Here is a 15783-nt window from a genome sequence, read left to right on the forward strand (position 1 = left end):
TTCGGTGTCTTTTCCTGTGGATTTTCTCCTCTGATCGTCTTTCTCTCGTTCGGTGACTTTTCCTGTGGATTTTCTCCTCTGATCGTCTTTCTCTCGTTCGGTGTCTTTTCCTGTGGATTTTCTCCTCTGATCGTTTTTCTCTCGTTCTGTGTCTTTTCCTGTGGATTTTCTCCTCTGATCGTCTTTCTCTTGTTCGTTGTCTTTTCCTGTGGCTTTTCTCCTGTGATCGTCTTTCTCTCGTTCGGTGTCTTTTCCTGTGGATTTTCTCCTCTGATCGTCTTTATCTCGTTCGGTGACTTTTCTTGTGGATTTTCTCCTCTGATCGTCTTTCTCTCGTTTGGTGTCTTTTCCTGTGGATTTTCTCCTCTGATCGTCTTTCTCTCGTTCGGTGTCTTTTCCTGTGGATTTTCTCCTCTGATCGTCTTTTTCTGGTTCGGTGACTTTTCCTGTGGATTTTCTCCTGTGATCGTCTTTCTTTCGTTCGGTGTCTTTTCCTGTGGATTTTCTCCTCTGATCGTCTTTCTCTCGTTCGGTGTCTTTTCCTGTGGATTTTCTCCTCTGATCGTCTTTGTGGTGTTCGGTGTCTTTTCCTGTGGATTTTCTCCTCTGATCGTCTTTCACTCGTTCGGTGACTTTTTTCCTGTGGATTTTCTCCTGTGATCGTCTTTCTCTCGTTTGGTGTCTTTTCCTGTGGATTTTCTCCTCTGATCGTCTTTGTGGTGTTCGGTGTCTTTTCCTGTGGATTTTCTCCATTGATCGTCTCTGTGGCGTTCGGTGTCTTTTCCTGTGGATTTTCTCCTCTGATCGTCTTTCTCTCGTTCGGTGTCTTTTCCTGTGGATTTTCTCCTCTGATCGTCTTTGTGGTGTTCGGTGTCTTTTCCTGTGGATTTTCTCCTCTGATCGTCTTTCACTCGTTTGGTGACTTTTTTCCTGTGGATTTTCTCCTGTGATCGTCTTTCTCTCGTTTGGTGTCTTTTCCTGTGGATTTTCTCCTCTGATCGTCTTTCACTCGTTCGGTGACTTTTTTCCTGTGGATTTTCTCCTGTGATCGTCTTTCTCTCGTTTGGTGTCTTTTCCTGTGGATTTTCTCCTGTGATCGTCTTTCTCTCGTTCGGTGACTTTTCCTGTGGATTTTCTCCTCTGATCGTCTTTCTCTCGTTCGGTGACTTTTCCTGTGGATTTTCTCCTCTGATCGTCTTTCTCTCGTTCGGTGACTTTTCCTGTGGATTTTCTCCTCTGATCGTCTTTCTCTCGTTCGGTGTCTTTTCCTGTGGATTTTCTCCTCTGATCGTTTTTCTCTCGTTCGTTGTCTTTTCCTGTGGATTTTCTCCTCTGATCGTCTTTCTCTTGTTCGTTGTCTTTTCCTGTGGATTTTCTCCTCTGATCGTCTTTCTCTCGTTCGGTGACTTTTCCTGTGGATTTTCTCCTCTGATCGTCTTTCTCTCGTTCGGTGACTTTTCCTGTGGATTTTCTCCTCTGATCGTCTTTCTCTGATTCGGTGACTTTTCCTGTGGATTTTCTTCTCTGATCGTCTTTCTCTCGTTCGGTGACTTTTCCTGTGGATTTTCTCCTCTGATCGTCTTTCTCTCGTTCGGTGACTTTTCCTGTGGATTTTCTCCTCTGATCGTCTTTGTGGTGTTCGGTGTCTTTCCCTGTGGCTTTTCTCCTCTGATCGTCTTTCTCTCGTTTGGTGTCTTTCCCTGTGGATTTTCTCCTCTGATCGTCTTTCTCTCGTTCGGTGTCTTTTCCTGTGGATTTTCTCCTCTGATCGTCTTTCTCTTGTTCGGTATCTTTTCCTGTGGATTTTCTCCTCTGATCGTCTTTGTGGTGTTCGGTGACTTTTCCTGTGGATTTTCTCCTCTGATCGTCTTTCTCTTGTTCGGTATCTTTTCCTGTGGATTTTCTCCTCTGATCGTCTTTGTGGCGTTCGGTGTCTTTTCCTGTGGATTTTCTCCTCTGATCATCTTTCTCTCGTTCGGTGACTTTTCCTGTGGCTTTTCTCCTGTGATCGTCTTTCTCTCGTTCGGTGTCTTTTCCTGTGGATTTTCTCCTCTGATCGTCTTTCTCTCGTTCGGTGACTTTTCTTGTGGATTTTCTCCTCTGATCGTCTTTCTCTCGTTCGGTGTCTTTTCCTGTGGATTTTCTCCTCTGATCGTCTTTCTCTCGTTCGTTGTCTTTTCCTGTGGATTTTCTCCTCTGATCGTCTTTCTCTGGTTCGGTGACTTTTCCTGTGGATTTTCTCCTGTGATCGTCTTTCTCTCGTTCGGTGTCTTTTCCTGTGGATTTTCTCCTCTGATCGTCTTTGTGGTGTTCGGTGTCTTTTCCTGTGGATTTTCTCCTCTGATCGTCTTTCACTCGTTCGGTGACTTTTTTCCTGTGGATTTTCTCCTGTGATCGTCTTTCTCTCGTTTGGTGTCTTTTCCTGTGGATTTTCTCCTCTGATCGTCTTTCTCTCGTTCGGTGTTTTTTCCTGTGGATTTTCTCCTGTGATCGTCTTTCTCTCGTTCGGTGACTTTTTTCCTGTGGATTTTCTCCTGTGATCGTCTTTCTCTCGTTTGGTGTCTTTTCCTGTGGATTTTCTCCTCTGATCGTCTTTCTCTCGTTCGGTGTCTTTTCCTGTGGATTTTCTCCTCTGATCGTCTTTCTCTCGTTCGGTGTAATTTCCTGTGGATTTTCTCCTCTGATCATCTTTCTCTCGTTCGGTGTCTTTTCCTGTGGATTTTCTCCTCTGATCGTCTTTGTGACGTTCGTTGTCTTTTCCTGTGGGTTTTCTCCTCTGATCGTCTTTCTCTCGTTCGGTGTCTTTTCCTGTGGATTTTCTCCTCTGATCGTCTTTCTCTCGTTCGGTGACTTTTCCTGTGGATTTTCTCCTCTGATCGTCTTTCTCTCGTTCGGTGTCTTTTCCTGTGGATTTTCTCCTCTGATCGTCTTTCTCTCGTTCGGTGACTTTTCCTGTGGATTTTTTCCTCTGATCGTCCTTCTCTCGTTCGGTGACTTTTCCTGTGGATTTTCTCCTCTGATCGTCTTTCTCTCGTTCGGTGTCTTTTCCTGTGGATTTTCTCCTCTGATCGTCTTTCTCTTGTTCGTTGTCTTTTCCTGTGGCTTTTCTCCTCTGATCGTCTTTCTCTCGTTCGGTGACTTTTCCTGTGGATTTTCTCCTCTGATCGTCTTTCTCTCGTTCGGTGACTTTTCCTGTGGATTTTCTCCTCTGATCGTCTTTCTCTCGTTCGGTGACTTTTCCTGTGGATTTTCTCCTCTGATCGTCTTTCTCTCGTTCGGTGACTTTTCTTGTGGATTTTCTCCTCTGATCGTCTTTCTCTCGTTCGGTGTCTTTTCCTGTGGATTTTCTCCTCTGATCGTCTTTCTCTCGTTCGTTGTCTTTTCCTGTGGATTTTCTCCTCTGATCGTCTTTCTCTGGTTCGGTGACTTTTCCTGTGGATTTTCTCCTGTGATCGTCTTTCTTTCGTTCGGTGTCTTTTCCTGTGGATTTTCTCCTCTGATCGTCTTTCTCTCGTTCGGTGTCTTTTCCTGTGGATTTTCTCCTCTGATCGTCTTTCTCTCGTTCGGTGTCTTTTCCTGTGGATTTTCTCCTCTGATCGTCTTTGTGGTGTTCGGTGTCTTTTCCTGTGGATTTTCTCCTCTGATCGTCTTTCTCTCGTTCGGTGACTTTTCCTGTGGATTTTCTCCTCTGATCGTCTTTCTCTCGTTCGGTGTCTTTTCCTGTGGATTTTCTCCTCTGATCGTCTTTCACTCGTTCGGTGACTTTTTTCCTGTGGATTTTCTCCTGTGATCGTCTTTCTCTCGTTTGGTGTCTTTTCCTGTGGATTTTCTCCTGTGATCGTCTTTCTCTCGTTCGGTGACTTTTCCTGTGGATTTTCTCCTCTGATCGTCTTTCTCTCGTTCGGTGACTTTTCCTGTGGATTTTCTCCTCTGATCGTCTTTCTCTCGTTCGGTGACTTTTCCTGTTGATTTTCTCCTCTGATCGTCTTTCTCTCGTTCGGTGTCTTTTCCTGTGGATTTTCTCCTCTGATCGTTTTTCTCTCGTTCGGTGTCTTTTCCTGTGGATTTTCTCCTCTGATCGTCTTTCTCTCGTTCGTTGTCTTTTCCTGTGGATTTTCTCCTCTGATCGTCTTTCTCTTGTTCGTTGTCTTTTCCTGTGGATTTTCTCCTCTGATCGTCTTTCTCTCGTTCGGTGACTTTTCCTGTGGATTTTCTCCTCTGATCGTCTTTCTCTGATTCGGTGACTTTTCCTGTGGATTTTCTTCTCTGATCGTCTTTCTCTCGTTCGGTGACTTTTCCTGTGGATTTTCTCCTCTGATCGTCTTTCTCTCGTTCGGTGACTTTTCCTGTGGATTTTCTCCTCTGATCGTCTTTGTGGTGTTCGGTGTCTTTCCCTGTGGCTTTTCTCCTCTGATCGTCTTTCTCTCGTTTGGTGTCTTTCCCTGTGGATTTTCTCCTCTGATCGTCTTTCTCTCGTTCGGTGTCTTTTCCTGTGGATTTTCTCCTCTGATCGTCTTTCTCTTGTTCGGTATCTTTTCCTGTGGATTTTCTCCTCTGATCGTCTTTGTGGTGTTCGGTGACTTTTCCTGTGGATTTTTTCCTCTGATCTTCTTTCTCTCGTTCGGTGTCTTTTCCTGTGGATTTTCTCCTCTGATCGTCTTTCTCTCGTTCGGTGTCTTTTCCTGTCGATTTTCTCCTCTGATCGTCTTTCTCTTGTTCGGTATCTTTTCCTGTGGATTTTCTCCTCTGATCGTCTTTGTGGTGTTCGGTGTCTTTTCCTGTGGATTTTCTCCTCTGATCGTCTTTGTGGCGTTCGGTGTCTTTTCCTGTGGATTTTCTCCTGTGATCGTCTTTCTCTCGTTCGGTGTCTTTTCCTGTGGATTTTCTCCTCTGATCGTCTTTCTCTCGTTCGGTGACTTTTCTTGTGGATTTTCTCCTCTGATCGTCTTTCTCTCGTTCGGTGTCTTTTCCTGTGGATTTTCTCCTCTGATCGTCTTTCTCTCGTTCGTTGTCTTTTCCTGTGGATTTTCTCCTCTGATCGTCTTTCTCTGGTTCGGTGACTTTTCCTGTGGATTTTCTCCTGTGATCGTCTTTCTCTCGTTCGGTGTCTTTTCCTGTGGATTTTCTCCTCTGATCGTCTTTGTGGTGTTCGGTGTCTTTTCCTGTGGATTTTCTCCTCTGATCGTCTTTCACTCGTTCGATGACTTTTTTCCTGTGGATTTTCTCCTGTGATCGTCTTTCTCTCGTTTGGTGTCTTTTCCTGTGGATTTTCTCCTCTGATCGTCTTTCTCTCGTTCGGTGTTTTTTCCTGTGGATTTTCTCCTGTGATCGTCTTTCTCTCGTTCGGTGACTTTTTTCCTGTGGATTTTCTCCTGTGATCGTCTTTCTCTCGTTTGGTGTCTTTTCCTGTGGATTTTCTCCTCTGATCGTCTTTCTCTCGTTCGGTGTCTTTTCCTGTGGATTTTCTCCTCTGATCGTCTTTCTCTCGTTCGGTGTAATTTCCTGTGGATTTTCTCCTCTGATCATCTTTCTCTCGTTCGGTGTCTTTTCCTGTGGATTTTCTCCTCTGATCGTCTTTGTGACGTTCGTTGTCTTTTCCTGTGGGTTTTCTCCTCTGATCATCTTTCTCTCGTTCGGTGTCTTTTCCTGTGGATTTTCTCCTCTGATCGTCTTTCTCTCGTTCGGTGACTTTTCCTGTGGATTTTCTCCTCTGATCGTCTTTCTCTCGTTCGGTGTCTTTTCCTGTGGATTTTCTCCTCTGATCGTCTTTCTCTCGTTCGGTGACTTTTCCTGTGGATTTTCTCCTCTGATCGTCTTTCTCTCGTTCGGTGACTTTTCCTGTGGATTTTTTCCTCTGATCGTCCTTCTCTCGTTCGGTGACTTTTCCTGTGGATTTTCTCCTCTGATCGTCTTTCTCTCGTTCGGTGTCTTTTCCTGTGGATTTTCTCCTCTGATCGTCTTTCTCTTGTTCGTTGTCTTTTCCTGTGGCTTTTCTCCTCTGATCGTCTTTCTCTCGTTCGGTGTCTTTTCCTGTGGATTTTCTCCTCTGATCGTCTTTCTCTCGTTCGTTGTCTTTTCCTGTGGATTTTCTCCTCTGATCGTCTTTCTCTCGTTCGGTGACTTTTCCTGTGGATTTTCTCCTCTGATCGTCTTTCTCTCGTTCGGTGTCTTTTCCTGTGGATTTTCTCCTCTGATCGTCTTTCTCTCGTTCGGTGTCTTTTCCTGTGGATTTTCTCCTCTGATCGTCTTTGTGGTGTTCGGTGTCTTTTCCTGTGGATTTTCTCCTCTGATCGTCTTTCACTCGTTCGGTGACTTTTTTCCTGTGGATTTTCTCCTGTGATCGTCTTTCTCTCGTTTGGTGTCTTTTCCTGTGGATTTTCTCCTCTGATCGTCTTTCTCTCGTTCGGTGTTTTTTCCTGTGGATTTTCTCCTGTGATCGTCTTTCTCTCGTTCGGTGACTTTTTTTCCTGTGGATTTTCTCCTCTGATCGTCTTTCTCTCGTTTGGTGTCTTTTCCTGTGGATTTTCTCCTCTGATCGTCTTTCTCTCGTTCGGTGTCTTTTCCTGTGAATTTTCTCCTCTGATCGTCTTTCTCTCGTTCGGTGTAATTTCCTGTGGATTTTCTCCTCTGATCATCTTTCTCTCGTTCGTTGTCTTTTCCTGTGGATTTTCTCCTCTGATCGTCTTTGTGACGTTCGTTGTCTTTTCCTGTGGGTTTTCTCCTCTGATCGTCTTTCTCTCGTTCGGTGTCTTTTCCTGTGGATTTTCTCCTCTGATCGTCTTTCTCTCGTTCGGTGACTTTTCCTGTGGATTTTCTCCTCTGATCGTCTTTCTCTCGTTCGGTGTCTTTTCCTGTGGATTTTCTCCTCTGATCGTCTTTCTCTCGTTCGGTGTCTTTTCCTGTGGATTTTCTCCTCTGATCGTCTTTCTCTCGTTCGGTGACTTTTCCTGTGGATTTTCTCCTCTGATCGTCTTTCTCTCGTTCGGTGACTTTTCCTGTGGATTTTCTCCTCTGATCGTCTTTGTAACGTTCGGTGTCTTTTCCTGTGGATTTTCTCCTCTGATCGTCTTTCTCTCATTTGGTGTCTTTTCCTGTGGATTTTCTCCTCTGATCGTCTTTCTCTCGTTCGGTGACTTTTCCTGTGGATTTTCTCCTCTGATCGTCTTTGTAACGTTCGGTGTCTTTTCCTGTGGATTTTCTCCTCTGATCGTCTTTCTCTCGTTCGGTGTCTTTTCCTGTGGATTTTCTCCTCTGATCGTCTTTCTCTCGTTTGGTGTCTTTTCCTGTGGATTTTCTCCTCTGATCGTCTTTCTCTCGTTCGGTGACTTTTCCTGTTGATTTTCTCTATTGTTTGCTTCTTTATTTTGTTCGGTGACATTTGATGCTGATTTCCTTTCCACTTAGTAATGTGATATTACAGATGGTGATTTTCGTGCTAAATCTTCTCAAAAATCCTTATCCTTAATTCTTCTACATAGGACATATAAAGCTTTCTGTGCAGTTTGTGTTCACTTCTCCTGTAGGTGGAAATGCAGGTCTATAGCTCACAGGGTGTCATCTGTTTATACTTGTTTTTTCAAGGATGGAAAAAAGTTTCTAAATGCAAAGAAGTTCATTTCTGTATAATGAATCGTAAGAAATAACCCATTCGTAAAATATTAAAATAGAAAGTTTTAAGTTCTCTCTTCAAAGGTGGGAAAGAGGCATGTTTCTCTCATCGCTTGTTAGGCGAGGTTCTTTATCTCACATGTATTGTTATCCCCTACGATTTATTTATTTATTTTTTTTGTTTTTTTTTTGGCAGTTTTGAAGATTCCTTCAAACCATCCACTTTTCTCCTGAATGTTTAACAATGGATGACAAAAATGAGATTACAAGAAGAATAATAGACTTCGCCTTAGAGATCATCTTCCTACTGAGCGGAGAGGTAAACTCCTGTATATTCTATATTATCTGCTGAGTGGAGGGTAAACTCCTGTATATTCTATATTATCTGCTGAGTGGAGGGTAAACTCCTGTATATTCTATATTATCTGCTGAATGGAGGGTAAACTCCAGTATATTCTATATTATCTGCTGAGTGGAGAGGTAAACTCCTGTATATTCTATATTATCTGCTGAGTGGAGGGTAAACTCCTGTATCTTCTATATTATCTGCTGAGTGGAGAGGTAAACTCCTGTATATTCTATATTATCTGCTGAGTGGAGGGTAAACTCCTGTATATGCTATATTATCTGCTGAGTGGAGGGTAAACTCCTGTATATTCTATATTATCTGCTGAGTGGAGAGGTAAACTCCTGTATATTCTATATTATCTGCTGAGTGGAGGGTAAACTCCTGTATATTCTATATTATCTGCTGAGTGGAGGGTAAACTCCTGTATATTCTATATTATCTGCTGAATGGAGGGTAAACTCCAGTATATTCTATATTATCTGCTGAGTGGAGGGTAATCTCCTGTATATTCTATATTATCTGCTGAGTGGAGGGTAAACTCCTGTATATTCTATATTATCTGCTGAGTGGAGAGGTAAACTCCTGTATATTCTATATTATCTGCTGAGTGGAGGGGTAAACTCCTGTATATTCTATATTATCTGCTGAGTGGAGGGGTAAACTCCTGTATATTCTATATTATCTGCTGAGTGGAGAGGTAAACTCCTGTATATTCTATATTATCTGCTGAGTAGAGAGGTAAACTCCTGTATATTCTATATTATCTGCTGAGTGGAGGGGTAAACTCCTGTATATTCTATATTATCTGCTGAGTGGAGGGGTAAACTCCTGTATATTCTATATTATCTGCTGAGTGGAGGGTAAACTCCTGTATATTCTATATTATCTGCTGAATGGAGGGTAAACTCCAGTATATTCTATATTATCTGCTGAGTGGAGGGTAAACTCCTGTATATTCTATATTATCTGCTGAGTGGAGGGTAAACTCCTGTATATTCTATATTATCTGCTGAGTGGAGGGTAATCTCCTGTATATTCTATATTATCTGCTGAGTGGAGGGGTAAACTCCTGTATATGCTATATTATCTGCTGAGTGGAGGGGTAAACTCCTGTATATTCTATATTATCTGCTGAGTGGAGGGTAAACTTCTGTATATTCTATATTATCTGCTGAGTGGAGGGGTAAACTCCTGTATATTCTATATTATGTGCTGAGTGGAGGGGTAAACTCCTGTATATTCTATATTATCTGCTGAGCGGAGGGTAAACTCCTGTATATTGTATATTATCTGCTGAGTGGAGGGTAAACTCCTGTATATTGTATATTATCTGCTGAGTGGAGGGTAAACTCCTGTATATTCTATATTATCTGCTGAGTGGAGAGGTAAACTCCTGTATATTCTATATTATCTGCTGAGTGGAGGGTAAACTCCTGTATATTCTATATTATCTGCTGAGTGGAGGGGTAAACGCCTGTATATTCTATATTATCTGCTGAGTGGAGGGTAAACTACTGTATATATTTCTATTGACTTTACTTAGTATACGTGTGACCATGTCGCTGGTAGGTGTGACAGTGGCCTCCACACACTGGAGACAGGCAGGTGTGACAGTGGCCTCCACACACTGGAGACAGGCAGGTGTGACAATGGCCTCCACACACTGGAGGCAGGCAGGTGTGACAATGGCCTCCACACACTGGAGACAGGTAGGTGTGACAATGGCCTCCACACGCTGGAGACAGGCAGGTGTGACAATGGCCTCCACACGCTGGAGACAGGCAGGTGTGACAATGGCCTCCACACGCTGGAGACAGGCAGGTGTGACAATGGCCTCCACACGCTGGAGACAGGCAGGTGTGACAATGGCCTCCACACGCTGGAGACAGGCAGGTGTGACGATGGCCTCCACACGCTGGAGACAGGCAGGTGTGACGATGGCCTCCACACGCTGGAGACAGGCAGGTGTGACAGTGGCCTCCACACACTGGAGACAGGCAGGTGTGACAATGGCCTCCACACACTGGTGACAGGCAGGTGTGACAATGGCCTCCACACACTGGAGACAGGCAGGTGTGACAATGGCCTCCACACACTGGAGACAGGCAGGTGTGACAATGGCCTCCACACACTGGAGACAGGCAGGTGTGACAATGGCCTCCGCACACTGGAGACAGGCAGGTGTGACAATGGCCTCCACACGCTGGAGACAGGCAGGTGTGACAATGGCCTCCACACGCTGGAGACAGGCAGGTGTGACAATGGCCTCCACACACTGGAGACAGGCAGGTGTGACAATGGCCTCCGCACACTGGAGACAGGCAGGTGTGACAATGGCCTCCACACACTGGAGACAGGCAGGTGTGACAATGGCCTCCACACACTGGAGACAGGCAGGTGTGACGATGGCCTCCACACACTGGAGACAGGCAGGTGTGACAATGGCCTCCACACACTGGAGACAGGCAGGTGTGACAATGGCCTCCACACACTGGAGACAGGCAGGTGTGACAATGGCCTCCACACACTGGAGACAGGCAGGTGTGACAGTGGCCTCCACACACTGGAGACAGGCAGGTGTGACAGTGGCCTCCACACACTGGAGACAGGCAGGTGTGACAGTGGCCTCCACACACTGGAGACAGGCAGGTGTGACAATGGCCTCCACACACTGGAGACAGGCAGGTGTGACAATGGCCTCCACACACTGGAGACAGGCAGGTGTGAATGAGGCCTAATACTCACCAGCATCTCTCCTTACACAGGATTACACAATAGTGGAGAAGACGACAGGTGACTGTGCGGCCCCCATCATTCATCTCCACGTATCCGGAGGACGGAGCAGTAATGAGCGCCCCATCACAGACGCCCCGCACCCCCCGATGCCTGAGAAGAAGATCCTGGACCTCACCAGAGAGATGACGGAGCTGCTGACCGGAGAGGTGAGTGCAGGGAATGCTGGGAAATTCTACAGTATACACTGGAGGATTCTGGGTAATGTGGGTATATGTCTGTCAGGTTCCTATCAGGTGTCAGGATGTCGCTGTCTATTTCTCCATGGAAGAGTGGGAGTACATGGAGGGGCAGAAGGATCAGGACCAGGACGTCAGGAGGAAAAATGACCCCACAAGGGTAGACGAGGACAAAAGCAACATGGCTGCCCGGATATGGCTCCTCACCCTAGAGATGATCGACTTGTTAAAGGGAAAGGTGAGAATCTCCCGAGAGATCACACTTATCTCTATTACTATAACAGGAATGACTGAAAAGATGGAGGATTATTAGAATCTATGTGGTGATCACCGTCTCTCACTGTATACAGGAGCAAATGGTGGTGAAGACGACGTCTGGGGAGTGTGTGACCCCGCATCTGTGTGGAGGACGGAGCGAGATCCAGAGCCGAAACACAAAAGCCCCGCACTCCCCGACACCTGAGAAGATCCTCCACCTCACCAACAAGATCACCGAGCTGCTGACCGGAGAGGTGACTGCTGGGAGATTATACAGTGTACACCAGAGGATTCTGGGGGATGAGAGGAGACTGCTGGGAGATTATACAGTGTACACTGGAGGATTCTGGGGGATGAGGAGACTGCTGGGAGATTATACAGTGTACACTGGAGGATTCTGGGGGATGAGAGGAGACTGCTGGGAGATTATACAGTGTACACTGGAGGATTCTGGGGGATGAGAGGAGACTGCTGGGAGATTATACAGTGTACACCGGAGGATTCTGGGGGATGAGAGGAGACTGCTGGGAGATTATACAGTGTACACCAGAGGATTCTGGGGGATGAGAGGAGACTGCTGGGAGATTATACAGTGTACACCGGAGGATTCTGGGGGATGAGAGGAGACTGCTGGGAGATTATACAGTGTACACTGGAGGATTCTGGGGGATGAGAGGAGACTGCTGGGAGATTATACAGTGTACACTGGAGGATTCTGGGGGATGAGAGGAGACTGCTGGGAGATTATACAGTGTACACCGGAGGATTCTGGGGGATGAGAGGAGACTGCTGGGAGATTATACAGTGTACACTGGAGGATTCTGGGGGATGAGAGGAGACTGCTGGGAGATTATACAGTGTACACTGGAGGATTCTGGGGGATGAGAGGAGACTGCTGGGAGATTATACAGTGTACACTGGAGGATTCTGGGGGATGAGAGGAGACTGCTGGGAGATTATACAGTGTACACTGGAGGATGCTGGGGGATGAGAGGAGACTGCTGGGAGATTATACAGTGTACACTGGAGGATTCTGGGGGATGAGAGGAGACTGCTGGGAGATTATACAGTGTACACTGGAGGATTCTGGGGGATGAGAGGAGACTGCTGGGAGATTATACAGTGTACACCAGAGGATTCTGGGGGATGAGAGGAGACTGCTGGGAGATTATACAGTGTACACTGGAGGATTCTGGGGGATGAGAGGAGACTGCTGGGAGATTATACAGTGTACACTGGAGGATTCTGGGGGATGAGAGGAGACTGCTGGGAGATTATACAGTGTACACTGGAGGATTCTGGGGGATGAGAGGAGACTGCTGGGAGATTATACAGTGTACACTGGAGGATTCTGGGGGATGAGAGGAGACTGCTGGGAGATTATACAGTGTACACCAGAGGATTCTGGGGGATGAGAGGAGACTGCTGGGAGATTATACAGTGTACACTGGAGGATTCTGGGGGATGAGAGGAGACTGCTGGGAGATTATACAGTGTACACTGGAGGATTCTGGGGGATGAGAGGAGACTGCTGGGAGATTATACAGTGTACACTGGAGGATTCTGGGGGATGAGAGGAGACTGCTGGGAGATTATACAGTGTACACTGGAGGATTCTGGGGGATGAGAGGAGGGTGCTGGGAGATTATACAGTGTACACTAGAGGATTCTGGGGGATGAGAGGAGACTGCAGGGAGATTATACAGTGTACACCAGAGGATTCTGGGGGATGAGAGGAGACTGCTGGGAGATTATACAGTGTACACTGGAGGATTCTGGGGGATGAGAGGAGACTGCTGGGGGATTATACAGTGTACACTGGAGGATTCTGGGGGATGAGAGGAGACTGCTGGGAGATTATACAGTGTACACCGGAGGATTCTGGGGGATGAGAGGAGACTGCTGGGAGATTATACAGTGTACACCGGAGGATTCTGGGGGATGAGAGGTGACTGCTGGGAGATTATACAGTGTACACTGGAGGATTCTGGGGGATGAGAGGTGACTGCAGGGAGATTATACAGTGTACACTGGAGGATTCTGGGGGATGAGAGGAGACTGCTGGGGGATTATACAGTGTACACTGGAGGATTCTGGGGGATGAGAGGAGACTGCTGGGAGATTATACAGTGTACACCGGAGGATTCTGGGGGATGAGAGGAGACTGCTGGGAGATTATACAGTGTACACTGGAGGATTCTGGGGGATGAGAGGAGACTGCTGGGGGATTATACAGTGTACACTGGAGGATTCTGGGGGATGAGAGGAGACTGCTGGGAGATTATACAGTGTACACTGGAGGATTCTGGGGGATGAGAGGAGACTGCTGGGAGATTATACAGTGTACACTGGAGGATTCTGGGGGATGAGAGGTGACTGCAGGGAGATTATACAGTGTACACCGGAGGATTCTGGGGGATGAGAGGAGACTGCTGGGAGATTATACAGTGTACACTGGAGGATTCTGGGGGATGAGAGGTGACTGCTGGGAGATTATACAGTGTACACCGGAGGATTCTGGGGGATGAGAGGAGACTGCTGGGAGATTATACAGTATACAGTGGAGGATTCTGGGGGATGAGAGGAGACTGCTGGGAGATTATACAGTGTACACTGGAGGATTCTGGGGGATGAGAGGAGACTGCTGGGAGATTATACAGTGTACACTGGAGGATTCTGGGGGATGAGAGGAGACTGCTGGGAGATTATACAGTGTACACTGGAGGATTCTGGGGGATGAGAGGAGACTGCTGGGAGATTATACAGTGTACACTGGAGGATTCTGGGGGATGAGAGGAGACTGCTGGGAGATTATACAGTGTACACCGGAGGATTCTGGGGGATGAGAGGAGACTGCTGGGAGATTATACAGTGTACACTGGAGGATTCTGGGGGATGAGAGGTGACTGCTGGGAGATTATACAGTGTACACTGGAGGATTCTGGGGGATGAGAGGAGACTGCTGGGAGATTATACAGTGTACACTGGAGGATTCTGGGGGATGAGAGGAGACTGCTGGGAGATTATACAGTGTACACTGGAGGATTCTGGGGGATGAGAGGAGACTGCTGGGAGATTATACAGTGTACACTGGAGGATTCTGGGGGATGAGAGGAGACTGCTGGGAGATTATACAGTGTACACTGGAGGATTCTGGGGATGAGAGGAGACTGCTGGGGGATTATACAGTGTACACCGGAGGATTCTGGGGGATAAGAGGAGACTGCTGGGGGATTATACAGTGTACACCGGAGGATTCTGGGGGATGAGAGGAGACTGCTGGGAGATTATACAGTGTACACTGGAGGATTCTGGGGGATGAGAGGAGACTGCTGGGAGATTATACAGTGTACACTGGAGGATTCTGGGGGATGAGGAGACTGCTGGGAGATTATACAGTGTACACTGGAGGATTCTGGGGGATGAGAGGAGACTGCTGGGAGATTATACAGTGTACACTGGAGGATTCTGGGGGATGAGAGGTGACTGCAGGGAGATTATACAGTGTACACTGGAAGATTCTGGGGGATGAGAGGAGACTGCTGGGAGATTATACAGTGTACACTGGAGGATTCTTGGGGATGAGAGGAGACTGCTGGGAGATTATACAGTGTACACCAGAGGATTCTGGGGGATGAGAGGAGACTGCTGGGAGATTATACAGTGTACACTGGAGGATTCTGGGGGATGAGAGGAGACTGCAGGGAGATTATACAGTGTACACTGGAGGATTCTGGGGGATGAGAGGAGACTGCTGGGAGATTATACAGTGTACACCGGAGGATTCTGGGGGATGAGAGGAGACTGCTGGGGGATTATACAGTGTACACCGGAGGATTCTGGGGGATTATACAGTGTACACCGGAGGATTCTGGGGGATGAGAGGAGACTGCTGGGAGATTATACAGTGTACACTGGAGGATTCTGGGGGATGAGAGGAGACTGCTGGGAGATTATACAGTGTACACTGGAGGATTCTGGGGGATGAGAGGAGACAGCTGGGAGATTATACAGTGTACACTGGAGGATTCTGGATGATGAGAGGAGACTGCTGGGAGATTATACAGTGTACACTGGAGGATTCTGGGGGATGAGAGGAGACTGCTGGGAGATTATACAGTGTACACTGGAGGATTCTGGGGGATGAGAGGAGACTGCTGGGAGATTATACAGTGTACACTGGAGGATTCTGGGGGATGAGAGGTGACTGCTGGGAGATTATACAGTGTACACCAGAGGATTCTGGGGGATGAGAGGAGACTGCTGGGAGATTATACAGTATACACTGGAGGATTCTGGGGGATGAGAGGAGACTGCTGGGAGATTATACAGTGTGCACTGGAGGATTCTGGGGGATGAGAGGAGACTGCTGGTGGATTATACAGTGTACACTGGAGGATTCTGGGGGATGAGAGGAGACTGCTGGGAAATTATACAGTGTACACCGGAAGATTCTGGGGGATGAGAGGAGACTGCTGGGAGATTATACAGTGTACACTGGAGGATTCTGGGGGATGAGAGGAGACTGCTGGGAGATTATACAGTGTACACTGGAGGATTCTGGGGGATGAGAGGAGACTGCTGGGAGATTATACA

The 15783-nt window shown here is 46.9% G+C and overlaps 1 protein-coding gene across 1 annotated transcript in view; it reads left to right on the forward strand.

Annotated features, from left to right (window-relative positions):
- The window catches only part of LOC142282761 (uncharacterized), a 41724-nt gene that overhangs the window by 16981 nt on the left and 8960 nt on the right, over nucleotides 1-15783 (forward strand). Inside the window, exons 2-5 of the mRNA XM_075333038.1 lie at nucleotides 7805-7927; nucleotides 10723-10899; nucleotides 10976-11167; nucleotides 11280-11441. Of these exons, the coding sequence (XP_075189153.1) occupies nucleotides 7853-7927; nucleotides 10723-10899; nucleotides 10976-11167; nucleotides 11280-11441 (606 nt within the window). The 5' untranslated portion in view covers nucleotides 7805-7852. The remainder of the gene's footprint in view (nucleotides 1-7804; nucleotides 7928-10722; nucleotides 10900-10975; nucleotides 11168-11279; nucleotides 11442-15783) is intronic.

This window comes from Anomaloglossus baeobatrachus, unplaced genomic scaffold, assembly GCF_048569485.1.
Source record: "Anomaloglossus baeobatrachus isolate aAnoBae1 unplaced genomic scaffold, aAnoBae1.hap1 Scaffold_52, whole genome shotgun sequence".
Taxonomy (NCBI): Eukaryota; Metazoa; Chordata; class Amphibia; order Anura; family Aromobatidae; genus Anomaloglossus; species Anomaloglossus baeobatrachus.